The 26,204-nt window shown below is 47.5% G+C and overlaps 3 protein-coding genes across 4 annotated transcripts in view; 1 reads left to right on the top strand and 2 right to left on the bottom strand.

The window, feature by feature from the left end:
- Positions 1-3,093: 3,093 nt before the first annotated feature.
- PHB2 (prohibitin 2) lies at positions 3,094-8,113 on the bottom strand. Its single transcript, XM_019627705.1, has 10 exons — positions 7,784-8,113; positions 7,528-7,612; positions 7,148-7,227; positions 6,064-6,248; positions 5,334-5,463; positions 5,133-5,236; positions 4,639-4,716; positions 4,177-4,253; positions 3,653-3,658; positions 3,094-3,439 (listed from the first exon to the last, which is right to left on the bottom strand). Exons 1-10 carry the CDS (start codon positions 7,908-7,910, stop codon positions 3,412-3,414), a joined length of 900 nt encoding a protein of 299 aa, XP_019483250.1. The 5' UTR covers positions 7,911-8,113; the 3' UTR covers positions 3,094-3,411.
- A 37-nt stretch (positions 8,114-8,150) lies between these two features.
- Positions 8,151-12,231, top strand: EMG1 (EMG1 N1-specific pseudouridine methyltransferase). Its single transcript, XM_019627706.1, has 6 exons — positions 8,151-8,465; positions 10,487-10,588; positions 10,693-10,834; positions 11,163-11,221; positions 11,297-11,446; positions 11,952-12,231. Exons 1-6 carry the CDS (start codon positions 8,298-8,300, stop codon positions 12,063-12,065), a joined length of 735 nt encoding a protein of 244 aa, XP_019483251.1. The 5' UTR covers positions 8,151-8,297; the 3' UTR covers positions 12,066-12,231.
- A 217-nt stretch (positions 12,232-12,448) lies between these two features.
- The window catches only part of LPCAT3 (lysophosphatidylcholine acyltransferase 3), a 50,745-nt gene continuing 36,989 nt past the window's right edge, over positions 12,449-26,204 (bottom strand). For both annotated transcript variants that reach the window (XM_019627703.1, XM_019627704.1), the window contains exons 2-13: positions 18,399-18,506; positions 17,773-17,879; positions 17,133-17,226; positions 16,941-16,978; positions 16,349-16,527; positions 15,431-15,539; positions 14,599-14,685; positions 14,333-14,499; positions 13,573-13,720; positions 13,336-13,494; positions 13,099-13,227; positions 12,449-12,855 (exon numbers count right to left, since the gene is read on the bottom strand). In XM_019627703.1, coding sequence (XP_019483248.1) covers positions 13,111-13,227; positions 13,336-13,494; positions 13,573-13,720; positions 14,333-14,499; positions 14,599-14,685; positions 15,431-15,539; positions 16,349-16,527; positions 16,941-16,978; positions 17,133-17,226; positions 17,773-17,879; positions 18,399-18,506 — 1,313 coding nt within the window. In that variant the 3' untranslated portion in view covers positions 12,449-12,855; positions 13,099-13,110. The remainder of the gene's footprint in view (positions 12,856-13,098; positions 13,228-13,335; positions 13,495-13,572; positions 13,721-14,332; positions 14,500-14,598; positions 14,686-15,430; positions 15,540-16,348; positions 16,528-16,940; positions 16,979-17,132; positions 17,227-17,772; positions 17,880-18,398; positions 18,507-26,204) is intronic.

Raw genomic sequence — 26,204 nt, 5'->3', positions numbered from 1 at the left:
GAGAGAGAGAGAGAGAGAGAGATAGAGAGAGAGAGATCTGGATCAGATTGGGCCACACAATAGCTCCCTGCAGCTAAAATGCCTTGGAAGGGGTGGGGCCATAATCTGTGTGCATCAGGGCCCCTTCTACCCCAGCTAGAGCTGCACAATATAAAGGTAGGCTTCACACTCACTAACTGCCCTTGGGTAACTGCCTGTGGGCTGGGACTTGGACCCAAGGCATTGAGGTGGGTCCAGGAGCAGCTCTGCTCAACTTTGGTCCCTCTGGAGAACAGAGCATAGCCCATGGTTGCTCCTCCCTGCAGGACAACTGTGAGGGCTGAGGCTGTGAGGGCTGAAGGGGAGCAGCTCAGTACTTTAACTGTCTGGGTCAGTGCTGATGCTCCTGGCCAGCTTGGGCCGTTCGGCAGAGGTGGGCACCCCAACACTAGGGCACAGGACAGGGAGGCACCGTGCTGGGACCTGCCTGCCCTCCACAGACAGGGATGGCCAAGCACAGGTGGGGTACTGGGCCTGGGCACAACCCAACCCTGCCAAGCTGACTCTGTCGCTGACCTTAGGGATCTATGGTCCTCCAGCTCTGGCCATGGGCAGGATCAAAGGTCTCAGAGGAAGAAAGTAGCTGGGGGCAGGAGTAGCTGTGGGGAGAGGCCAAGGAGGAAGGCAAATTAGCCCAAAGATAGCCCCTCGCTTTGTTCTTCTGGAAACCAGGTTCTCTAGACTAGGCCTGCAGGACAGAAGTGGCACGTAGGACAGAAAACACCACTGGAAAGAGCGGGAGGCCTACTGGGGTGGCCAGGACTCAGAATAGGTGCCTGCGGCTGGTGCCGGGAGGCAAGGGGTTAAGGCAGTGGTGGGGGGTAGCCTATGGAAGGAGGACACACCTGTACGCAGGGGCGGCGGGCGGGGCCCAGGTGAGGAGCCTGCGCTGCCTGCTTGCGGAGAAGGAAGGAGGAAGAGTGGAGGCCAGGGCGGGTCTCAGGCTGCAGGCCGTGGAGTCCTGGGCCTGACTCCCCTTCCTCTCAGCACTCACTCTCTGGGGGGCAGGCGGCCCGGTGACAGGTAAAGGCCACTGGGAGAAGGGTCTTGGGGCTCAGCTAGGGACTACAGAAGGGAGATAAGGGCTGGTGAATTGGTATGTGGGGGCAGAGACAGGCTGTGTGGGTGGTGGAGGAAGGGGTTCAGAGGCAGAGAAGAGGTGGGCAGGGGTCTTCTGAAGCCCCACCTGGGCCTCAGTGGATCAACAGCTCAGGGTGGGGCTGGTGGCAGGCTGCAGGCCTCACCCGGAAGTGTCCCCAGGGAAGCGGGTGCTGGGGGGATGGGACCCAGGGTTCTGCAGCCTCTCCACCGGGAATCTGGGCTTAGGACTGCCTGACCTGGAGGTGGGCAGGCTGGGTGGGGGCCCCCGTCTTACCCAGCAGTGTTTGGGTGCTGGTTGGGAGTCTCTAATACTGCCGGGTAATGATGGAGGCCCCTGTCCGTGTCACCGACATCCTTTACCTCAAGCCCCCAAGCCCCAGCCGACCGCAGCCCCCCTCCTGAACCTCCCTACACAACCTGGAATCCCTTCATCTTGTGTGGAGGGGGCTGCAAAGGAGGTAGCTCCTGGTTGGCTGGTTGCCCACTGAAGGGACACAATGGTTCCGGGCCCCTCCCCCAACCCAGTGTGACTTGTCATCTGGTGGATCCGGAACCCACAGCCGACCTTGAGCTTGGGATGTACTACTCTCAAAAGACTTCACCTGGCCCGCGGCCAGGGTCCCTGTAGCAACTGGTCAGCTCTAGTCCGGAGCTGCATGTCAGCCGGCTCTGGGTCCATCTTCCAGTACAGTGTTGGATGGTCTAATTGTGAAGCTCCTAACACTGTCTGGTAAAGATGGCCCCCGGGCTGGTTCCCTCGGCAGTGACCTTCAGGGATCCCTGAAGACCATGGAGGCCTCCTGACCAACAACCTCTGACCTTTATCCCTCTGGATGGGGGTGTAAATCACTAGGAAAAGGGGAACAATGGAAGGAGACAAAATGGCTGCCTCTAGAGTCACAACAGCATGATTTGAAACATATTTGCTCTCCAGGCACCTCTACTCTCTTCCCGCCTGGGGAACGTGAACCAAATAAAGTGTGAATGGAACTCATGGTAGACTGATTCAGGTTACTTGACCTGTTTTTTGTTTAATTGTCGGCCTCGTCTTAGGCTCCCAGCTCCTGAGTGGGGCTGCCACATCTACTTCATCTCCCTGTCCAGCAGGGGAAAATTAATCTTTTCTTCACAAATCTAAGAAACTGAAGAACTCAGTCCCTCACCCTGTAACTCACCTCCCCTACCATGCACTTTATAATTCCTGTACATACTTCTGCACCCAGTGTTTAAGGTTCCAGACGTTTCTTCTCTCCCTATAAGGACAAGGAATGGGACACGGGCTATAGTGGCATCAAGTAGAGCGGTGGCTTCATTTCCCTGGTACTTGAGATTCAGTGAGTGCTGTCTTGGGAAGGAGATAAGGTGGCTTACATAGGGACTGAAATCAGGCACCTGTTTGGGTCCCAAGCTGTGGGAGTGAAGAGTGAAGAGCCCACCTCCACACAAGTAGAGCCGTTTCACCTGTGAAACAGGCTCCTCACACCTGGTGATTGTGAAATTGCTAGTGTGGGTAGCCCACAGCAGGCAACATGACCCACTGGCCTTTGGACGCCTAAGTCCCTCAATAAGTACAAATGGTCTTCCTCACAGCTACACGGAACTCTGTTACCAAGGAAGCAGCTCATGTTGGGGTCATCACATTTTTGGTCTAGCTCAGCAAAGCCACAGCTGCTCCAGCCTTAAAAAAGATGTTCTCAAATCAAAGGGTGATGTGATAGAAATAGAGGGTGGAGTGGAAAGTGCAGCTGGGCCTCAGGATTCAAGGGCCCACTGTTTGCAGCTTGGGTCCTGTTTCGGATGACTGCTGGGCTTCGAGGCCCAGGCCCCCTTTCCTTCACTGCCCTGGCCAGAATCTGTGCGCCCCCTGCTGGCAGAGATGAATAGACCCTGGAGTGTTAGGTGAGCACAGGCATGCGTGCCTCCCGTAACCCTGCTCAGACACGAGGCCTTCACTTGAGCTTAAGTAATAAAAATTTATTGAGAATTCCTTGGATGGTGGTTATCGCCTCCCAACCTCAAGGGAGGAACCAACACTGTAGGAAATCACTGAGAAATCACACACTGTCCCAACAACCCCAGTCAACACTGGAAGGAAGAAAAGTCACTCCCCTGAAAACCAGTCAGTATTCATTCATCCGAGAAGGGTTGGGAGGACAGATGCAGAGGGGACCATGACATGATACTAGGGGCAGGGTGGGGGTGTGCTCCTCAAACACCAGGGGAGAAACAGATCCACTTCTTCTCTGGGGGTTAAATGCTTGGTCACCAAGTTCATTTCTTAGTCTTGATGAGGCTGTCACTGTGGAAAGGCAACAGGTAAGGGAGACAGATAACATTATTGTTAGAAGACACAAATGTGAGAGGCACAGCACCTTGGCTACTCCCTCCTCAACCACCCTCCCTGATACAAGGTTAGTGTGGGGATGTGAGAAAGGTTAGGTGGTAAGGAGGAGGCAGGTACTGGGAGATGAGCTACAAGACCCCAAAGAAACAGGATGCATCAACAACTTACCTTCCCCTGCAGATACCAGGTCACCAGATGAACAGGAAACACAGAAAAAGAAGAAAAATGCGGAGATGATTTGATAGTTAAGGCCCCACCCACTCTAAACTCTCCTTTGCTCTCAAGAGAAAAGGACAAATGGGTTGGAAGCCAGGAATCTCAGGCTCTGGAAAGGGAGAGGCTGGCACTCTTCACCACTGCCACTTCTCTTTTCCTAGCATCTTTCCATGCCCCATGGCAGCAATTTTAGGGTTCCCAAGTTAAGGATATTGAATATTATCTTTCACCACTTTTCAGTTAGACAAAACTTTACAATTAAAGTGCTTTTTACATGAATAATCCTATTTGTTATAAAATCAATTCTATGGAATTCAAATTAGAAATGTCAACCACCCACACTTTTTCATCTTTGGTTCAGATACATGGTGTCTTTCAATGGTTACAAGAGTAAGCTAGTAACAGGCACTAGAGCCCAAGTGACTAGACTCAGATCCTATGTTCTGACACCCCACTGTGCAGGTCACATCTCTCACCGGGTGAAACTTTCATCCTGTAGGTTCAGCACAAGGTTGTCAGCAGTAAGATAGATACGATTCTGTGATGCGGCAATCTACGGGGCAGGAAACAAGACAGATGCTTGTATATTAAGCAAAAAAGACCTCGGTTCCTATCCTTGCATTAGATCACCACTGATGGGACACATGTGGGTTAGAACAGGGATCCAACCATGAGAATGACATGGCTCCTGCCCTCACACAAGGATCCAGAGCAGCGAGCAATTGTGATGTGTTAGAACTGTTAACAGAGGCATGAACAAAAGGCCAAGGGAACCCAGAGGAATCGTTTTTGTATGGGCGGAGACGTGTCAGAGAGGCCAGTTTGAGTAGCAGCCTGAACGAGCACGATTCTATTTCACTTGCTTCAATGTGCTTTAACTAAAAACACTCTTAACTCTCCAGGCAGCCCTGTGAGGGATGCTGGGCTGTCACACTCACCGTCTTGGAGATGTTCTGGGCTGCCCGGATCTTGCGCAGCTTGATGTAGCCTGGGTTCTTGCTCAGTGCTTCTCCAAGGTGAACAAGGTAGGGTTAAGGGTTCACACAAGGCCAGGTCTCAATCCCTTACCACTCCCCTCACTTCAGGCCTCCTCTGGGCCGTCAGATCCAAGGTTGCGCTCAGGTGGCTCGTGCCTAGTCTTACGTTGGTCCTCACCTGTGGGCCCCCCTGCAGGCAGCTGCCAGAAACTAAAGGCAGCAGCAGGAATGGAGGCAAGGCCAGCAGTGCTATTGATCTGCCTTACAGTGAGGAGCCAAGCTCAGGTACCCCACTAAGATTTCAGATCCCATTTGAAACCTCTACCCCCGGGGGAGCCAAGGATCAGAGAGCACGGAGTCGCATTCGCCTTAGTCTCATCAGCCGGCCCATGAGGGAGTATGGGGAAAGCAAGGTGCCTCAGAGGCAGGCTGAGCTCTCTCCAGCAGAAGGATATCATCTTGGCGGCCTCGGCCTCACCCTCGGCCTGCACGATCTTCTGTCGCTGTTCTTGCTTTGCTTTTTCCACCAAGAACTGGGCACGCTGGGCCTCCTGCTGGGCTGTGGTGGGAGCCAGGTGACAGATGTGAGGTGTCAGGAACCCCATCCCCCTTCCTGCACTCTCAGAAACCCTTGCTCTATTCCTCTGGTAACTCACCCACTTGTTTGGCTTCTACAGCAGCAGTGTATTCTCGGCTAAAGCTCAGCTCTGTGATGGCTACGTCATCCAGGATGAGGCTGAAGTCCTTGGCCCTCTCTGTCAGCTCTCGTCGGATCAAGAGGGACACCTGGAGGTTGAGGTGAGGAGGGGAAGGGAGGGGTGGTTTGAAGGGACTGGAGAACTGAAAGGACAGTGTGCTGCTGTGACCATCTGAATACTACATCTTTTGAAAATGGCAGAAAATTCACTAACTCCTTTTTTTTTTTTTCTTTTAGCTGAGCCATCCCGCCACCTGTTGGCAGCTCACGGCTGCTCAGCTCGGGCTGACTCGAACCGCTGTTGCTCAGAGCTCAAACTCTTGAGCGAGCTCTTAACCAACTGAGCCACTCAGCCGGCCCTCACTAACTCCTTTTTAGTTACTCACTAAAACATCTGAGTTGGAATGTACTAGGTCCAATCTTTTCAGCAGGTCACACTGACTCCTAATCTTCCACGCTATCCAGCACTTCTAACTTTGTTATTGTTTTCTCCCATGCTTTCTAACACTGACTGCTATCAAGTTGCAATCTTGGCTCTCCTTGTCTCCCACAGTGGCCATCAGTATAGCTTTTAGGTAGAAATGGAACTAGGGTCACAACCTTTTTCTAATAAGTTGCCTTTCCTAATACTCAGTGCCCTGGATCTAGGAGGGACACTATGCAGATGGTGATGGGAGCTGGAGTCCAACCTGGGCCCGCTGTGTGATCAGCTGCGAGGCATTGAACTTGGCCACCACACTCTTGAGCACCTCGTTGACAATGGACGGCAAAACTCGCTCCTCGTAGTCCAGCCCTAGGCGCTGGTACATGCTGGGAAGCTCCAAGGCATTAGGTCGAGACAGCACTCGCAGGGAGATGTTCACCATCTGCAGGTCTAAGAGTGAGGTCAGCAGTGGCTGGTCAAGGCCATGGGGGCCTCATCTGGCCTCTTAGCCAAGCACCCTTTCCCAAGCACTGTCTCCTGCATGCAATGTTGTACAGCCTGAGACTCCCCTGGTGGGAGGAGGGAAATCAGGCCAACATGTGAGTTGGCACTGGCCAAATGCATCTTTGTCCACTTGACATCTCTGCCCACAACCCCTCCACCAATAAAGCTGATCTGTCTTTTTGCCACTATTGTGTGCATCCTCTACTGTAGGTTGCATCATAATCATCTGTTTTCTTTACTAGACTATAAGGGCTTGAGGACATGAATTTGTTTTACAAATCCTTTATTCCCAGGGTCTACGGTTTAGGAAGTATTAAGTGACCTGCACTAAAAATAGTACAAAAAAGTAATATTATAGATGAGCTGCTTGCCTCAGTGTGTACACTGTGTGTGTGTGTGTGTGTGTGTGTGTGTGCGTGTGCGCGTGCGCGTAACAAATCTGGGGACTCTCGAAGGCACAGCTTCTAGGTATGGCGTAGGAGGGCACAGGTGCACCAGTAAAGAGTGGGGCCAAGTTTCTCAGGACAGGGTGTACCGGTGGATATAATTAATAAGTCAAACAGTTAAAAAAAGGCTTTGATCTAGGCAGTAAAGAAGACCAAGGACAAATAGTGGTCTCAGTGAGTTTACATTAGGGGGGAGGAACAGTTAATAAAAATGTGCAAACACAGTGTGTCCAGAATGTACTACTTTAACTCCAGAAGCAGAACTTTTATTCCTCTTTTGCATATGTGGAAACCAAGGCCCAAGAGCTCTGACATGACCATCTTCCCCTAGCTCTTGCCAGGCTCCCTGTTGACTTTGGGTAGCTCATCTGCCAGTAGCTTCCAAGTGTTCAGACCTACCTTTGGAGCCTGTGGGGGAAGAAATTTTTCTGGGTCTGGCTCGAATGTCATAGATGATGGGATACTGGAACCAGGGGATCCTGGAGGAGAGGGTACAGGGATAGGTATTAGGAGACAGCAGTTTCACTAGTTTTGCCCAGTTTTCCCTCACCACGTGATTCTTTGCCTGCCCCTTTTCTTAATGACCACAGACAGGGAGAAATTCTACTCTTCTTTTAGAGAGCAACAGTTTATGTGTTGCTGGAGTTATGGGCAGCACCTACTGTCCTGGGAGATGGGGCGAGGAAGGGAAATAGCAGAATCCTGTTGAAAGTCCCACTACAGGAGGGTTGGCGTTCAAGGGTGAAGGGTCAGGGTCAGTCCGCTTTGCCCGCCATTACCTGAAGTGAAGGCCCTCGGCGAGAATGGTGTCCTGCTGCACGCCACCGATCCGATTAAAGAAGATGGCTCTCTGTCCGCCTTCCACTGTAGGGATAGGGGTGGTAATCAGACCAGGTGAGACTACTCAGAGTACGTGCTAGCCCCTGGTGGGGCGGGGCGAGGGGGCTAATCCCTTAGCGCGGGGCCCCGGCGGGCCAAGGTAGGGGGTCTGGGGAGGGGCTAGAGGAGTCCAGAGTGCGGACGGAGGTTGCTCACCGGTGAACACGGACTCGCGGACCCCATAGGCCACGGCGCCGGCCCCCAGCAACAGCTTCAGCGCCGTGCCCATGCCTCGGGGCCCGGAGGGCAGCCGTCCAGCTAAATCCTTCAAGTTCTGGGCCATGTCTGATCCTGAGGCCGGCGGCACCAAAGGTCAGGAGGGGGTGCCAGCCCGCCTCCACCCCACTCCAGTTTAGAAATCGCAACCTTCTCACGAGGGTCCGAGGCTCAGGTGCTCGCAGGAGAAAGGGCACCGGAAGTGCGCTCCCTCCTAAACCCTCCCCCGGCCCACGGCGGACCCGAACTTCGCGCACAGGAATTACGCATTCGGAAGTCCCGCTCCTTTCTGAAACCCTGCCCTCCCAGAGAAGCTTCGGTAGTGCCAGACAGGAAGCTATCGCCATTTCCAAGCGCCCATTTTCAAAATGGTAACCGGAAGGAAGTTTGCGATTTGGGCGAGCGCGAGGTTTTAAATTAAGGATATTAGTACAATTTCCGGTTTGGTTGCAAGATGGCTGCGCCCAGTGGTGGGTTCCAACCTCGTGAGCGTCGCGGTGAGGACCGGGAACAGGACTGGGATGCTGTGGTGCCCAAGCGGCCCCGACTTGGGGCGGGAAGCAAGATGGGAGGCCGTAGGCTCATTGTGGTGCTGGAAGGGGCCAGTCTGGAGACAGTCAAGGTAATGTGGGACAAGAAAGTGGCGAGTGTGGATATTGATAGGATGGGACCCCGTGGAATGAGTGAGGGTGAGGGCCTCAGAGTGGATGGAGAAAACAGAAGTGTAACATGCATGCTTTTGGAGGAACAGTGGCCTAGTTGACTGTTTCTTGGTTTAACGTCCTGGGTTGGCAGTACGCGTTTTCTTTTGCACTTCTTGAATCCCATAGCAGCCGTCACGTCCATTTAACAATTTATTTAACCATTATTGAGTCTATTATAGTGCTCATTCTTCAGTTAATAGGTTAAATGTTACTTCCTCATAGAAATGACGCCTTTCCTGGTATAATTCAGGTCCTCCTGTTATAATCCTCTAATGAACCATTTACTTTTCCTACATAATGTTTAATTTGAGTTAAGTATTCATGCGGTTGTTTTCACTAGAAGTTTGTCCCTTCCACTAGAAGGCTCTATGAGGGCAGAGAGTAAGGTTTTAAAAATTCTCCTTATATCTCCAATACCTATTATAGAAAATGAATACACATGGTATTCATTTTGATTATTCCAAGTAGAGACTTCCAAGCTTAGTAACTACAACCCACAATTAAAAATTACATTGTGAGCCAGTACACACAACACCTGTATGAAACCAAAAGTTTTATAAACCATCACTTTCCATTACTACCTGTGAAGTACTCAGATGTTTTCTATTCTATTTTATCAAAAACTCTGGTTATAAATTACTAATAGGTTGAAACCGGATTCTTTTATTCAAGGGGTTCTTTTTCTCCTATAACTAAGATAGACTTAGTTCTTCGTCCTTTGTTCTTTTTCTGTGCTTACTGTTTGTGACCTTATTATTTCAGTTTTCCAATTAATTTCAAAGTCTATATGCCTCTTCTCCCAAACCTTTTGGAGTCATATACCCTAAAATGTTGTCAGACATAGAAATGTTCTATTGATACATAAAAACTTAGGCTTTCAAAACCTGTGTTTGTACTTAATATGTTTTTAGAATTTTACTGACCATCTTAATGCTCCTTAGGACTCCAGATTGCAATTTACAATTTCTTCTGGCTGCTGCAGATGGATCCAGCCAGATTTTTAGTGTCAAGCTTTAACCAGGTATATTTTCCAGTATGCAGAGTTGCCAGGATAAGATTCCTCAGTCATTCTCATGCCCCCGTTATTCCAGAATTATTTTAGCTTTGTGCTGGATACTTCAGGATTCTACAGTTTACAAAGCAGTTTCATATACAGAGGGTGCCAAAAAAGTGTGTACACATTTTAAGAAATGAAAAAACTATTAAAATTGTAATACTCAATGTATACTGGTAACAAAAGATTAATGCAAGTCATATGTATACATTTTTTTAGGCACCCCCAGTATAATCACTGCCTGTCAATGTCTCAGTTCCCACTTTTTCAGCATCATTTTCTTCACATTTCTGCCTTTTATTTATTCCATCTGTACGTTTGCTCACACTTCTGAAAACTCAGCTTTACTCCTGAGAGACATATTTCTTGATGAAACTACCTCTTGCAATCGTTAGAATTTTCACATTTTTCCCTGTTCAGATTTGCAGCTTTTCACTGTTAAAAGCAAACTGAGGGTAGTCACCATGTATATTTTGTCCAGTGTATACACAGTGTTCCTGTGTTAAAAAAACATTCAGCCTTGCTTATTAACCTTAGTCCTACTGGGTTCCAGAATCCCTCACCAGCTTTGCCTAATAGCCACAGGATTTAAAATTAAGTCCAGTTTAAATCATGTGAAATCACAGGTTGTGCCTTTTTCCTTTAAGATCAGTTATGGTGTAGGAGGTGTGGGAGTTGGGAGGGAGGGTAAACATAATGATCCCCTGAAGGGTTTACTGGGAACCACCCCCGTAGCTTCTGATTCAGTAGATCTAGAGTGAGCCTGAGAATTTGACTAAAATGTTTTCAGATGTTGCTGCTGCTGGTGGTTTGGGGACCACACTTTGAGAATCACTGGCCTAGGTAAAAGCAACTTATGTTGCTGTCATGTTCCCTCTTCTTTAGGTAGGGAAGACATATGAGCTACTAAACTGTGACAAGCACAAGTCTATGCTGTTGAAGAATGGACGGGACCCTGGGGAAGTGAGACCAGACATAGCTCACCAGGTAACTCCAGGGACAGAGCTCACAACTCTTTGAGCCGTTATATGGAATGTAAAGCAGCTGCGTGCTACTTCTCTGAACTATACCTTGGTGTTTGCTTCCCTTAGAGTTTGCTGATGCTAATGGACAGTCCCCTGAACCGAGCTGGCTTGCTGCAGGTTTATATCCACACACAAAAGAATGTGCTGATTGAAGTGAACCCCCAGACTCGAATTCCCAGAACCTTTGACCGCTTTTGTGGCCTCATGGGTGAGATCTTTAGGATTTAAAAGTTCAGAATGAACTTGGCAGGAGTGAAGAAAGGAGGAAGAGGGAATGTGATTGATCCCAGAACAAGGACTCTTCATTACTTTCCCTGTGCAGGGGTAAAGCCTACATGGGTTCCTGGCTGAATGAGAGTGAACTCATCAGTATACAGCTAGTTATATGCTTGACAGCTGCTTGGTCATAACATTTGAGGAGTACGGTGGATGTAAAAGGACACATGGAGCTCACCTTACCTATGGGTTTTTCTGGTTAGATTCTGGGCAGAAGTGGGGTCTCCATCTAGCTCTGACCTCTTTGTTTTCCGCCCTAGTTCAGCTTTTACACAAACTCAGTGTTCGAGCAGCTGATGGCCCCCAGAAGCTCTTGAAGGTGAGGTAGTACTACCTACTGGTTGGAGGTAGAGTTCTGAGAATGTTTCTGGGGCTTATTTTTCTTTTTCTTTAGGTAATTAAGAATCCGGTGTCAGATCACTTCCCAGTTGGGTGTATGAAAATTGGCACTTCTTTTTCCATCTCAGCCGTCAGTGATGTACGAGAGTTGGTGCCCTGCAATGACCCTATTGTTTTCGTGGTGGGGGCCTTTGCCCATGGCAAGGTAAGGTCTGGGCTTTTAAATTCCGAGAGCAGTTAGCATTTTGATCTTTGTCCTTGTAAGTTGGAAAATAGAGAATAAGAACACAGCTGGAAGACAAATGGGGGTTCCCTAAGCTGTCTTAGGGCACATCCTTTAAGGACTGCTGGCATATTTGTCAGTACTGTGCTGTTTTGATTACTGTTGCTCTGTAGCGCAAGCTGAAGTTGGAGTGTGATACCTCCGGCATTATTTTTCTTAGGATTGCTTTATTCGGGATGTTTTGTGGTTCCATACAAATCTGATGATTTTTTTTTGTTCTATTTCTTTAAAAAAATGCCATTGGGATTTTTGATGGGGATTGCTGCTGGCGTAATAATCAAAACTAGGACCTTCTTCATCCTCTGTACAAATTTGATATTAAACAGCACTGTGAAATATTAGCTCAGCCCAATTTCCCTGTCCTAAAGAAGGGACTGAGCCCGTTACAGAGTGATGGAGTCAGCTGACAGAACTGTTCTCTCTTTAGGTCAGTGTGGAGTATACAGAGAAGATGGTGTCTATCAGTAACTATCCCCTTTCCGCTGCCCTCACCTGCGCAAAACTTACGACAGCCTTTGAAGAAGTGTGGAGGGTCATTTGACAGTCGGACCTTGCTCTGAAACACAGAGACTGTTGACATTGTATCCCTTGACCTTGTTTTCAACTCACTGTTGGAAGATGACCTTCTTGCACCAAGACTGTGGGGTTTGAGGAAGCCGAGGCTGTATATTTGCTATTTGTTTATCCTATAAATAGTGTTTTGTAAACCTGGTTGTTCTTTGGGGATTTCTAAACTTAGTATTTAATGGTTTATACCATTTGTTTTCCTCAGACTTCAAGAACAGGTATTTGCAGTTTGGTTCTGGGCTTTAGCTCCAAACTTCTGCAGTTACTGTGCTCTATAAAGGAGACAGCCGTGATTATTGGAGCCATGGCAAGCATGGAGAACTGTGTGTGAAAGAAAGTGGCCAGGAATGCTAGCAGTGAAAAACCGAACAAACAGAGTGATTTTATCTGGTACAGTTCCAAGGTAGAAAAAGTGGAGCAGGTGGGGCCTTGTACCTCTCCGCTCCCCACCATGGGGAGTGGGGGTGGTAGCGGCACATATACAATCATAGTAAATTGGCAGAAGAAAAACAACAGATTCCTGGTTATAGGGGGAGAGATAAGGCAACGTGCATGGGGGAGCCCAGAGGGGAGACATGGACCCCTCTACTCCTCCCACAAGAGTTTCCCCTTTGGCCCAAATGAAGACTTGGCTGGCGGCAGAGGCACAGCTGGCAGTGCCATGTCTTCCACCCCCTAGCTTCTATGTTCTCTGTGCTCTGGGGCAAAGGAGTGCTGCAGAAAGGGAGACACGTCGTTTCTGCACCAGTCTTGCTCTAGGCCACCTGCAAGAGAAGAAATATGATTGGCAGGCCGGTTAGAGTTACTCCCTAGTCCCTGGTCTTAGCCCTTTTAAGGTTCTTCCTGGCATGTTAAGTTAGAGTAGTCAGTGCCCCATACTGTTTCCTATAAGCCAGGCTACCTTGAGATTTACCCCACATTTCCAAGACCATCTTTCCCTCCCCACAATCTATTGCTCTATTCTGTGACCTGGACGTTTCAGGTTAGCTTTAGGGATGTTTACTTACCCAGGAAATAGATTATTCCATTTTCTTTAACTTCTCTTTCCTTGGCACCATTGCTTTGTGAAGATAAGGCAGTATGAATAGTAGGCTCAAGAAGAAGACGTGGCCAAGAAAATAGATGGATTTATACACCTGTGGAGAGAGGACACCAAGGTAGACAGAGGGCATGGAATATAATATCCCTGACTGCCTGAGGTATCAGTGATTCCCTCCTATCCTTGCAAGCAGGCCTTCACTTACCTTAAGCCATTTGTCCCATGTGAAGAGGCAGAAAGCAGTCATTGAGTAACCCATGAAGAGCCAGTGGATGGTCTGCTGCACCAAATAGTAGAAGGGTTGTAGGATCGTAATGGAAGCCACGTTGCTCAGGGTTGGGCTGTCTCGAATTAGGCTGGCAGCCTGGGGAGGAAGCGGGGAGGTAGTCAGTGTCTTGTCCCTTCTCATATTCCCCTTTTCCTCACCACCCTTAAGGCCTACCTTTCTTTCCACGACAACAATGAGGAATTCCATCTGGAAGCAGACCAGGTATCCTGAGTGTAGGCCGTGCCAGAGGGCCAAGAATAGCAACGCGAGACCCTGGGATAGTTCTTTATTTCCAAGGAACTTGAGTCGTTTGAAGAAGTAACTAGAGAAAAGGGTGGGTAAGGATGAGCCTCAGACCAGTTCTTATACTCCCACCATTCTGCCTCTGGGTTCTCAGTGCCCAGAGTAGTGCGTGGTGGTGGCTGGTTTCCACTTGGGGCCACCTGGGGTAAGTGAGACAGTGCAGTCTGAAAGGCAGTGATATTGATGTCTCAGTTTAGAGACAAAATAGACCTAAGGTTTAGCTGGGTGAACTTGGGCAAGCCACTTAATACAACAGATAATGACTAGTGCCCACTAAGTACCTGACGAAGTTGCAATGAAAAGGACAGACCAGTTTTCTACTTGTGCTGCTTACACTCTAATGGTAGGACAAATAAGGTATTTATAAATAGAGCAATGGAGAACATAAACCAGTGGCAGAACTGGGATTAAAACCCAGGACTCAAGGCGCTTATATATATCTTGCTTTTGGGAATGGTTTTTTTAGGGGTTGGAGGAGTGGGGACACAAGTGTGTGAGAATGACTGGAGAGTCTACCCAAAGTGGGAAAAGATGGATGGATAGAAGTGCCGTAATACTTTCCTGCCCTCAAATTTGGGAAAGAAGTGGAAGGCAGGAGCTAGTAGGGTCCAGACCCCCTCCTGCTGCTTACCGGGCCACCCAGGCATTGGTGTTGATGTTGAAAGAGGCGATGGTGCCAGTGAAGCGGGGAGTGGTTTCGAAGAGCCACACCTTCATGTTAGCGCAGGCATCCCACTTTGCGTTTCCATTTTCATCAAAGTCATTGAAGCCCAGCCCTGTCAAAATGCATACTCCTTCCTGAGGGAAGGACTGACTCAGTTAGGGTTCTTGCCATTCTCCTCCCCATGTACCCCACAGCTTGTTTAAATATGATCCCGTTTCATCTTTTCTACTTACTGTGACCAGCCAACAGGTGACGTATTTGTACAGTACAAACTTGCCCCAGACCAGCATGTACATGCAGCGGAACCAGAAAAGGCGGTTCTTGAGAACAGAAAGAACACGTGTATTAGGAAACCACCTAGGCCAGGCCAGTTTCCCTAATGCTCTGCCTTTCCACACTTGTGGCTGACTACTTCATGGTTGCCTGACAGTCTGCTTAACTGCCTCTATAACAGGCTTAGAGGAATAAGCAGAGTCCAGTGAATACCCATTCGCCTCCTTTGCCTTGGAGAGTCCCAGAAACAGCATTGTCCGTAACTCTTCTAAAGTACTGAGCATCTGAGACACTGAAGTACTGAGGGACTCTGATGTATCCATGATCAATATTAATTTAAGGAGATAACCTACCCAGAGTGGGTCTGGAACTGCTGGAAGCCTTTTAGTTGGGCAAGAGCAAAAGCCAGCACTTCCCCCTCCCTTAGATTTGGAATTCCCTAGGCGCCCCCAATGTATCAAGAGAAGAACCAGGCTGGAGAGGACCAGAAGCTGCTATACTCCAAGGAGTTACTGGGCTGTAACACAGCAAGCTAAGGGCTGCTCCTGGGGAAGGTAAGGGGTGCTGAAAGTGCACCTGGCACAGCCCTGTGCCCGCGAAGGTTGTTCAGTGCTGGCTGATGAACATGTCCCGGCCCGGCTGGCATTGACACCAACTCTCACAGATCTAGAGCAAAACCAACATGCATTTGTAGATGGCATTACCCACTTCCTGGCTATCTACAGGGATCCTTGCCTGTCCATTTTCTATCTCGGATGCAGTCACACTGCTGCTGCTTTAGTAGCCACTCACTTCATAGTCTTCAGAGAGGAGATAGTCATCTGTGATGTGGGGGCTGAGCAGAACGTAGCCCACCAGGTAGACAAGGCCCAGACTCAGGCGCTTGAGAGCAGGTACAGTGCTGTAAAGGAACAAGGGGTGTCACAACATGCAGAGGCCACTCCCTTCGCCCTCTGACCTTAAGTCATGGAGGGGAGTGTTTCGGAGTGTGGCTATCGCCTTGGGATGGGACGAGTAGTTCTGCTGCCCGAAGTCTATACTCAGTGTCAGGGAAAGACCTCTATGTGGTTGGATATGAGGAATGATGAATGCAAACCACTGTGAGTTACAGGGAATGAAGGGCAGCAGCGGGGAGCAGTGTGTCTGAGTCTGTGGTGCTTCCCCTCAAGAATACTAGTGATCCCAAGGTCTCACCAGTGTTCTCAGTCTACACTGGGACTGAAAACAGATGATAATAATAACAACCAATTTTGAATCCACTCCTTCCTGTCTTGTTTGAGTCGATGCTCAAACACAGGCTGGACACGTTCAGTGAAGGGATTTTTATGGTAACTTTTAAATTTTCTACTGTGATATGTATTTATATAAACTTTTATATATTTAACAATCTATTTTTTTATCTGAGAAAATGGATTTTAAAGGCAGGGACACGACTGGTTCAAGCAGAATCCTGTTGCAGAGAAGTGAATTTTTATGTTTGTATTACTGGGTCAGAATGGATGGCTGGAAGCGACCTAAGATGAAAAGCGCCACTGCCCTCAGTGAGCAGGGAGTGCCAGTTAAGACAGTCCCGGGCCTGTGTGGCAGGGGCCGGGAGCCAGGGCCAAGCTGGAGTACGCAGCTGGGGCTGGCCTTCCAGAGTCACTTCAGAAGTGGCTTTATAGTGGGTTAGACACCTACACAGAGGTCTTGACCAGGAGGGGCAATTACCTGTTTGGTATCTTCCCTGGTATGTCAGTCAGCTGTCCCTGCACCAGCTTCATGTAGTGGTTCATTGAGAACTGGGGCCCTACCAAGAAGGCCCCATAGAAGTAGGAGAAACCAGCAACTTCCAGCAGGGAAGGGACACCCCGTATGGCATATTTCTGTTGCTCAGAGGACAAGGAATTCTATGCCGAGAAGAGAATGAATGGTTCAGGATAGCCTTGAATCTCCCCGCAAGAGCCAGTTTGCGTGTTCCCCACCCTGTGGCCCACTGAACTGGTTCTTCAAATAGCCATCTGAGGGGATGATATGGAGAAAAGTAGTTGCTTCATGTGGAAACGAGTGTGTGTAGGGGTAAGCTGAGCAACAGTTGGCTGCTGCTGCCTTTCCAAATGCCTTGCTGGCACTGAACTCTGGACTTTGTGCAAGAGCTGGATCCAGGCAAATTAGGTTTGTTGATCCTTGCTCAGTGCTATCTGATACGGAGATCACACAGGCTGGGGACGAGGGAGAGGCTCTGCCCCTGGCATTTGGGTCCAGTCTTTTGGTAACAACATTCTTTCTCCTTCCTTAACCTCTGTGGAGGAATCTTACTTACCTGATCTTGCCCTCCGTCAAAGTAGTCAACAGCCAAACCTGAGCAGAGAGAGAAGGTGTGGGTAGAATAGAGGGAGAGGACACTGAGGATGATGGGGGTAGCCAAAAGTGTCGGGGAAGAGAACAGTAAGTTTATGGTCAGATGGGGGAGGAGCCTTGGTGTAAAAGGGGAACATAGTGACCCATCACTCACCAATCAACTTCAAGGTCAGAACACAGTGTGGCATTGTCCATTTGATATCGTAGTTGCCAGTGGCTGTGTAATAATATCCGGCAAGAAGGTAAGCCTAGGAGAAGGGGAAGTATTTATTCTATTACCGCTATGATTTATTTTCTTCCTGCTCTGAAATCCCATATAGTCTTTCATTTTTCCTTTCTCCTGGTCTCATTAGAGGCTTTAAGAAGTTCCTATAAATGGAGAAACTGAACCTGTAAAGGGGAAGAGAATTGCTCAAGGTTTCTCAGGAAAATGTGCGCTAAACTGAGAATTTAGATGCTTAGATTCTGTAGCTCCCTGTAAGTTGATTTTCTGCCTTGCCTTTAAGTGACTCCCCTCATGGACAGCTGGGCTAATCCTGGTCAGAATCAGAGAACCTTAATGTACAGTCCTATGCAAAGGATTAGCTGGCACCCCTTCCTTGAGGCAGATGAAACACCTGGGGCCCATGTAAAGTGACCTACTCAGTCATACTGCCAAGTGTTCTTGGGAGAAACGGTTAGAAATTAGATCTCCTAGTTCACTGCTTTTTCTATCCCACAGCCCCCAACCTCCACCCATCCCCAGACTGCTGTCAGCTAGCTGTGACCTGAGTTGTCACAGGAAAGACATTTACCATCTGGAAGATAAAGGTAGTGATGACGGCAGTGACTGTGCGGCCCATTAGTCGCAGGATGAGGAACTGAAGGACAGTACATAGCAGGGAGTGGTAGAGCTGGTTTCCTGGGTGCAGAACAGAGCAAATTTTAGCTTTTTTTTGGGAGGGGCATTACCACCCTTCCTGAGACTTCTAAATGCAAAGAGAACATATAAAGAAAAAACTTTGGCATTAGGATTTTTTTCCAAAATAGCCTCATGTTTTGGAGGAAGGGAAGGAAATTAATCATATAAATAGAAGGGATTGTGAGGCAGTTACTGTATTTCTGAATGTTTGAGCTCAGGGTTGCTCCTGAGGGGATTGTTTGGATCTGTCATCCAGTTACAGCCACAGCAGACAGAAGCTGATGCTTCCCTGTTGATGGGGTCCGGCAAGGGTAACCACTCTCAAAATGTTTTATCTGGGACGGGATTGTACATAAAAGGAGAATTTAAACTCTATTCCTGTCCATATAAACCCTTTCTTTGCAAGCAGAGCATTATAACTTTCCTATCCACTAAATTCTCTTCAGGAAATTTTGCTCAAGTCTGTTCCTTCCCAGGTTCCCTCAAACTGCGGTGCCAATGCTAACTCAGTTTACTCACCAAAGTTAAAATAAGCAATTGAGAGGCCTGTAAAGGTGTGGAAGAGATGGATGAGGTAGCTGTCCTTGTAGAAAAGGTAATGCCGGTAGAACAAAGCCAAGGGGTAACCTGAGGGGAAATCAGAAGAGGGTTACTCGTGCCTGGTGCTCTCCCAGTTTTGTTTTGGAAATTTATCTGGCATGAAACTTCTCCCAGAGAGGAGAAAACATACATTATGTGGCTGTCAATAGAAAAGATGATTAACAGTATCCCCAAGAATCAAGTCTCTTTGTAAATACACGTTTAAAATGGAAGATATTGTAGTAATTTTATATCGAGGCAATACAAGACTGGGTCCTAAGGCTAGGTTTCATTTATAGCCTATTAAATATTGCTAGGAATTTTCTCTTGTGTTTGTTTATTTCTTTTTCCTTTTTTTTAAAGATTTTATTGGGGAGTTGGGAGAGGGGAACAGCGTTGGGGAATTGGGGAAGGGGAACAGACAAGTTGCTGTCCTTTTGTTCTTTAGTCTAGTTGTGGAGGACGTCGCCTTACTGGCCCAAGTTGGTATTGTGATCATTGCGCTCTTCCCGGGTGAGGCAGATTGGTCGCCGGCCATTGGACGGCTGCTCACGGCAGCTCACGCTGGCTGCCAGCCACTCACGGTAGCTTATGGCAGCCCATTGTAGCCCCACTGCAGCCTATGCCATCGCCGGTGACTCACGGCAGCCCAGCTCCAGGTCGAGCTGTTGTTCATCATCTTACCTGTAGAGGGCACAGTGTCACTGGCCCATGTAGGATCCAAACCGGGGTCCTGCTGCTCAGAGCTGGCGACCCACACCAACTCTTAACCAATGTGCCACTCGGCCAGCCCCTCATGTGTTTTCCTTAAACGATATGAGGAATTGAGGGTACCTAACTATGCCCAGAAACACTATTTTACACTTTATACACCACATACTCCTGCTAGCAGAGTATGATCAAATTATTAAGACTATTAACAGCATAAATATGAGTAAACACCAGGCTACAAAGTAGGATTGCTGACTGCATATACAGTCACTTAGTAGTTATAGGATGCGTGTGGATACTCCTCACATACTGAGGTCCGGGCATCCATCAAGTAATAAGTCCATTAGGTATACTAGAAAAATGTCTTCGATATCTGTGATTCAGAGTATGGTCCCAGGGCCATGACTGAACTACAGCGGGTCTCCTGATGGGCATGAACTGATTATGCACAGCCTGTGAATTAAAGAGGGTCAATAACATCTGGTATTCCTAAACTAAAATTAGTGTGTTCCATGGTGTTACTACACACTTGCATTCAGTGTTCTTTCAGGAAGTCTGGCTGATGTGCTTGACAATGTTCCCACTGCAGTAGTGCATGTGCGAAGAACTGGAATCCCTACTGCATTTTAGAAGGACACTTATCTATCCTACTATTGTACAGTGTTCTTGAGTTGGTCATGGTTTACAGTTGCTGCAATTCTTGCTTTTAAATTATAAATTGCAGTTAGTTTATCATTGGCAATATAGTTGTGAATTTGAGAACCATAAACAAAGAAAATGCTCAATTATTTATTAAGTAAATGCATAATGATGTTGTATAATTGGCTTATGTCCTAGTCTTTTTACCCATACTTTTTTTTTTTTTTAAAAGATTTTTTTTGGGCCGGCCGAGTGGCGCGATGGTTAAGAACTGGCTTGGGACGCCAGAGGGCCCCGGTTCGGATCCCACATATGAGGGCCAGTAACACTGCCCTCTACAGCTAAGATGCTGAACAACAGCTCAACCTGGAGCTGGGCTGCAGTGAGTCGCCTGTGACAGCGTAGGCTGCAGCCCCTGCTGCAGTGGGTTGCCATGGGCTACCGTGTGTAGCCAGCAGCCAGCGTGAGCAGCCAGCAGCTGCCGTGAGCGGCTGTCCAGAAGCCAGTGACTGATCTGCCTCACCAGGGAAGAGCGTAATGATGGTGCCAACTTGGGCCAGTGAAGCAACGTCCTCTACAACTAGATTGAAGAACAAAACGACAGCAACTTGTCTGTTCCCCTTCCCCCAATTCCCCAGCACTGTTCCCATCCCCCCAATTCCCCAATAAAAATCTTAAAAAAAAAAAAAAAAGATTTTTTTGGGGCCGGCTGAGTGGTGCATTGGTTAAGAGCTGGCTTGGGACACCAGAGGGCCCCAGTTCGGATCCCACATATGAGGGCCAGTAACACTGCCCTCCACAGCTAAGATGCTGAACAACAGCTCAACCTGGAGCTGGGCTGCCTATGAGTCGCCGGCGACGGCGTGGGCTGCAGTCCCTGTGGCAGTGGATTGCCATGGGCTACCGTGTGTGGCCAGCAGCCAGCGTGAGCGGCCAGCAACCAGCGTGAGCGGCCAGCAGCCAGCGTGAGCGGCCAGCAGCCGCAGTGAGCGGCCGTCCAGAAGCCGGTGACTGATCTGCCTCGCCAGAGAAGAGCGTAATGATGGTGCCAACTTGGGCCAGTGAAGCAACGTCCTCCACAACTAGATTGAAGAAAAAAAGGACAGCAACTTGTTTGTTCCCCTTCCCCCAATTCCCCAGCGCTGTTCCCATCCCCCAATTCCCCAATAAAAATCTTTAAAAAAAAAAAAAGATTTTTTTATTGGGGAATTGGGAGAAGGGGAACAGACAAGTTGCTGTCCTTTTTGTTCTTCAGTCTAGTTGTGGAGGATGTTGCTTCACTGGCCCAAGTTGGCACCATCACTGCACTCTTCCCGGGTGAGGCAGATCAGTCGCCGGCTTCTGCACGGCCGCTCATGGCGACTTGAGGGCCGCTCATGCTGGCTGCTGGCTACACACAGTAGCCCATGGCAACCCACTGCAGCAGGGGCTGCAGCCTATGCCATCACTGGTAACTCACGGCAGCCCAGCTCCAGGTTTAGCTGTTGTTCAGCATCTTAGCTGTGGAGGGCAGTGTCACTGGCCCTCATATGTGGGATCCGAACCGGGGCCCTCTGGGAATCCCGAGCCAGCTCTTAACCAATGCGCCACTCAGCCGGCCCTATCCATACTTTTTTAAACTTATGATCACAGCTTATGTACTTACGTAACTTAGTTTTTCACATAACAGTGTATATACCATTTGATTTTCTTGGTGCCAGAATTTGTTGGTGTTATTTGATTGCTGTTCTTACAATGGACTAGGCTCTTTATCAAATTTATAGCTTCATGCAAGTAGTTAATTTTACAGATATCCTATGGATTACTGGCTCATCCATTTATCCAACAAATGTTTGTTTGTTTATTTATTTATTTGGATTTTTTTAATTGGGGAATTGGGGGAGGGGAACAGTGTTGGGGAATTGGAGAAGGGGACCAGCCAAGTTGTTGTTCTTCAATCTTTGTTGTAGAGGGTGCCAGTCACCATCTGGCTTCCCGTTGGCAGCTCGTGGCCTCTAAGCTCAAGGTGCTGTGTTCAATCTTAGTTGCAGGTGGGCGTAGCCACCATCCCATGCGGGAGCTGAACCAGCAGCCTTGTTGTTAAGAGCGCACACTCTATCCACTGATCCATCTGGCCGGCAGCTTAGCTCAAGGTGCCAAGTTCAGTCTTAGTTGCAGGTGGGCGTAGCCCACCAATGAACAGGCAACCTTCTTGTTACACCATCTGAGCCATCCTGCCACCTGTTGACAGCTCAGCTCAGGCGCAGCATCACTGGCCCATTTGGGAATCGAACCAGAGGCCCTGTTGCTCAGAGCTCACGCTCTTTTTTTTTTTTTAAAGATTTTTATTGGGGAATTGGGGTAAGGGGAACAGACACGTTGCTGTCCTTTTGTTCTTCTGTCTAGTTGTGGAGGACGTTGCTTCACTGGCCCAAGTTGGCACCATCATTGCGCTCTTCCCGGGCGAGGCGGATCAGTCGTCGGCTTCTGGATGGCCACTCACGCTGGCTGCTGACTACATATGGTAGCCCATGGCAACCCACTGCCACAGGGGCTGCAGCCTACGCCATCACCGGCGACTCACGGCTGAGCTGTTGTTCAGCATCTTAGCTGTGGAGGGCAGTATCACTGGCCCTCATATGTGGGATCCAAACCGGGGCCCTCTGGCGTCTTAAGCCAGTTCTTAACCATCGCGCCACTCGGCCGGCCCAGAGCTCACGCTCTTAAGCCAACTCTTAACCAACTGAGCCACTCGGCCGGCTCCAACAAATGTTTATTAAATGCCTACTATATGCCAGGTATTGTTTATATAAGGAGGGACAGGGGTGGCATGTAATAGTTTATTTATTAATTAAATTAAAAATTTTGATTTTTATTATGGGTAATGGTTTATTTTCTAGCTAGCAGAGATGAAGTGATATAGGATTACTAGCTCAAGGGAGAGGGAGACACCTGTGACTCTTTCACAGTCAGATGAATAAACAAAGAAATAGGATCAAGTCTCATACATATCACATATCAAATTTGGCAGGGACAGAACACCAGGTTATCAGCAAGTATTGCTAAGAACCAGAGCCAGGTACTAGAAAGTATATAGAGTAAAATCTGACTGCCTTAAATCTTTTGCTTTTTTATTTTTAGTGTTTTAGGAATAGGGGTATAAATGAATAGAAACATAATGTAGGGTAGAGCTTAATTATCTAGAGCACCCATAAATAAGTTCTGGATAGCTAAGAGTTCCCCTCCTTAAGCACTTTGCCCCTTAACCAACTGGAACCACCAAAACCCTGAACCATTTGGAATGCCTGAAATTAAAAAACACAACACACTTTATTCTGCCTCCTTAAACTGAATATAATTTAACACTTCCTTGGTGATCCGGGTCATAATTATTCTAGAGTAAAGTCATGATGGCTTTATGACCTTTTGAGGTGTGTAAAACCATTTGCCCTGACTCTAGTAGGGCCTACACTATTCTGCATTCTGAATGCCTGTATCCATTTCTTAGGGCTTTTTGCCCCTTTCCTTCCTATGCAGGGGTCAGTAATCACTTCTTGAGCTTTCAATGTGCCTGCCAAGAATAGTTATTTTCCCTTAGAAACCATAACTTTGTTTTAAAGGCATAAAAAAACCCCCCAAATTTAAGACAAGAGCAAGGGTCTTCGGTGCTTTCCTGATAGACGGTGCGTAGCCTGGTAACATCTGTTCTGGCCACTCAGGGCCCTTTGTGCTATTTCCTGTTTACAAGTATATTTGGGGGAGTGGAGGTTGTTGAGTTCCACACAGGCAGGTGAAGTATTACTGCACACTAGTAAACACATGGTAAGAAGATGGAGCAGTTGGCAGCCAAATAGAAGGAATGCAGCAGGCCATTCCGGTTACCAGGAACATTAAGATCGTAACAGAGAACAGCAAGGCCTGGGTTGAAGCCGCAAAGGGGAAGAAGGAACGGTGCTGGGGTGAGTTGCTGTGACAACCCAGAGCTGATTTTGAGTGTAAACACCAAACCTTGTTCTTGGCTGCTGCTCAGCTCAGCAAGGCTTTGGAGCCTGGCTGCCCAGTCACCCCCTTCAGGGACGTGCTGTTTTTTGGGAGGGGTTGTCCTATAAGCTGTTTCTGAGTCTTAATGTTTTTTTGTGTGTGCGTGTGGGAGCCAATGCTTGAAATAGTGGCTACAGTCACCGGAAGAATCTTTAAAAAAAACAATGAAAGCACCTCCTGACCATTCTCCCCACCTGTCTGAGTCTGATTCAGCAGGTCTGAGTGATCTGATGTACAGCCAGGGTTAAGCAGCACTGCCTTACTAAAATCCTAGTGCAAGGCAGCAGTACTTACTAGGTCCTGAGAATAAAATTCTGAGCTTGATGACTGAAAATTGCTGTCTTTCCTTTAATGGCACCAAACAGGCAAAGGTTTATTTTATAAGCCTGTCCTGGTGGTTTTTAAGAACTTGTTTGGCAGTACTGTAATTGTTTCTTCTTTTTGTTTGTTTAAAGGAGGGCCTTCAGAAACTTCTTAGCAGATGAAGGATGAGAACCTAACCTGCTCTCTAAACCCAAAGATCTTCCATTAGAATGGGAGCATTCCAAACATGTAGGGCGTTCAAAATGCTGTGATCTTAAAGCAGATTGCTGGGATACACAGAATCTGGTCCTCTTCGGGGGCTCAGGTCATCAAGTGTATCCAGCTGTGTTAGCTAGTCAGTCACTGGGTGTCTACTCAGGTCCGAGTGCTGTTGAAGTCAGGGACTCGGATCTACCACAATCTAGTTGCTAGAACTCCTTATTTTCTGTACAATAGTTGTGAAATTACTTACTAACCCTAGAGGTTCTGAGGTTTCATTTGAAGAAATAGAAATGGGCTGTTTTCATTAAAGTTCGGTAAATTTCTCTGCCTTTCATCCTGTATAGCAATTTCTGGGCTCTGTAGGAATAGATATGACCCATCTGATAAGTCAGTGGTTCACAAGACTCTGGTAAGAAGAAAATAGAGCATGTTTTGGCAAGTGTGAGGGAGATGATGGAATTAGAGCTGCTATACTCATATGCTGGCTTAGCCAGTTTTACAGTAAAGAAAACCAACCCAAACACCATACAAAGAGTTGAAATAACATCCATAGCATATCATAGTGACAAGTCTTTTCTTCTGCCTTAGTTTCTTCAACTGCCATGCTGTGTTTTCATTTTTTTGAAAGCTTTTCTTTCATTGGTTTTGAGACACACAGTCTCCCTGTTCTTTTGCTTTTTCTATTGAGATATAATTCACATGCCATAAAATCCACCATTTCAAAGTATAGAATTCACTGGTTTTTCATATATTCACAGGTTGTGCAACCATCCCCATTATCTAATTCCAGAATGTTTTCATCTCCCCAAAAGCAGCTCCATTGCTGTTATCACTCTTCTTCTCGCCTAGACCCTGGCAACCATTAATCTACTTTCTGTCTCTATGGATTTGCCCATTCTGGGTATTTCATATATATGGTGTTATACAATATGTGGGCCTTTTGTATTTGGGTGTTTCACTTAGCATAATGATTTCAAGGTTCATTTATGTTATAGCATATATCACTACTTTATTCTTTTTTTACGGCTAATAATATTCCAAAATGGACATACCACATTTTGTTTATCCACTCATCAGTTGATGGACATTTGGGTTGTTTCTACTTTTTGGGTATTATGAATAAGGCTGCTATTAACATTTGTGTACAAGTTTTTGTATGAACATGTGTCTTGAGTTCTCTTGGGTATATACCTAGAAGTGGGTCTCTTGGTTCTTTTATCTAACCCAGCACTTCTTAGTCAGTAGTGCACAGTTTTTAAAATTTCTCATCTGTTGTGGCCCAATACTTTTGTAAAATACAAAGTCATGGGCTTGCATGATGTGAGGCTTAAACTGCTATGAAAGTTCCTAAATGTTTACTCTCACTTTCCATGTTTACTTTCATTGGCAAATGGTGGCCAACTACAATTTGTATAGATTGTGCCAACCAGCCTTTCTTTGTTTGTTTCTTTACTGAACACTTTTTTTCTGGCTCTTAAATATGAATGATCTCTAGGATTCAGTCTTGGCCTTTTATTATTCTCCCTGTACTACTGCTTTGGAAACTCCATCTACTCTCATGTAACTTAATACGATATTTATGCAAAAAACAAATCCATATCTTTAATTCTAATTTCTCAAGTTTCAGTTTCACATTTCCTGCTTCCTGGCTGGACATTTTTAGTTTCCTACCTCATACCATCTCATACTCTGTAAAACTAAAACATGGCTTTCCTCCTAAATCAGCTTCTCTTGGCTTTTTAAAAAAAATTTTTTAATTTGGGCCGGCCGAGTGGCTCAGTTGGTTAAGAGCTCGCTCAAGAGTTTGAGCTCTGAGCAACAGCGGTTCGAGTCCAGCCCGAGCTGAGCAGC

This window comes from Hipposideros armiger, unplaced genomic scaffold, assembly GCF_001890085.2.
Source record: "Hipposideros armiger isolate ML-2016 unplaced genomic scaffold, ASM189008v1 scaffold_739, whole genome shotgun sequence".
NCBI classification, from domain to species: domain Eukaryota; kingdom Metazoa; phylum Chordata; class Mammalia; order Chiroptera; family Hipposideridae; genus Hipposideros; species Hipposideros armiger.
The sequence above is the reverse complement of the archived record's forward strand: the minus strand, read 5'-3'. Positions and strand labels throughout refer to the sequence as shown.

What these genes read in the sequence shown, in the direction of transcription:
- PHB2 (XM_019627705.1), bottom strand. Translation starts at nt 7,910, where the DNA reads ATGGCCCAGAACTTGAAGGATTTAGCTGGACGGCTGCCCTCCGGGCCC. An exon ending in CCGCGAGTCCGTGTTCACCG is followed by an intron (nt 7,613 to 7,783) that starts GTGAGCAACCTC and finishes CTATCCCTACAG; the next exon opens with TGGAAGGCGGACAGAGAGCC. An exon ending in GCCGAGGGCCTTCACTTCAG is followed by an intron (nt 7,228 to 7,527) that starts GTAATGGCGGGC and finishes CCTCTCCTCCAG; the next exon opens with GATCCCCTGGTTCCAGTATC.
- EMG1 (XM_019627706.1), top strand. Translation starts at nt 8,298, where the DNA reads ATGGCTGCGCCCAGTGGTGGGTTCCAACCTCGTGAGCGTCGCGGTGAG. An exon ending in CCAGTCTGGAGACAGTCAAG is followed by an intron (nt 8,466 to 10,486) that starts GTAATGTGGGAC and finishes CCTCTTCTTTAG; the next exon opens with GTAGGGAAGACATATGAGCT. An exon ending in GGGCCTTTGCCCATGGCAAG is followed by an intron (nt 11,447 to 11,951) that starts GTAAGGTCTGGG and finishes TTCTCTCTTTAG; the next exon opens with GTCAGTGTGGAGTATACAGA.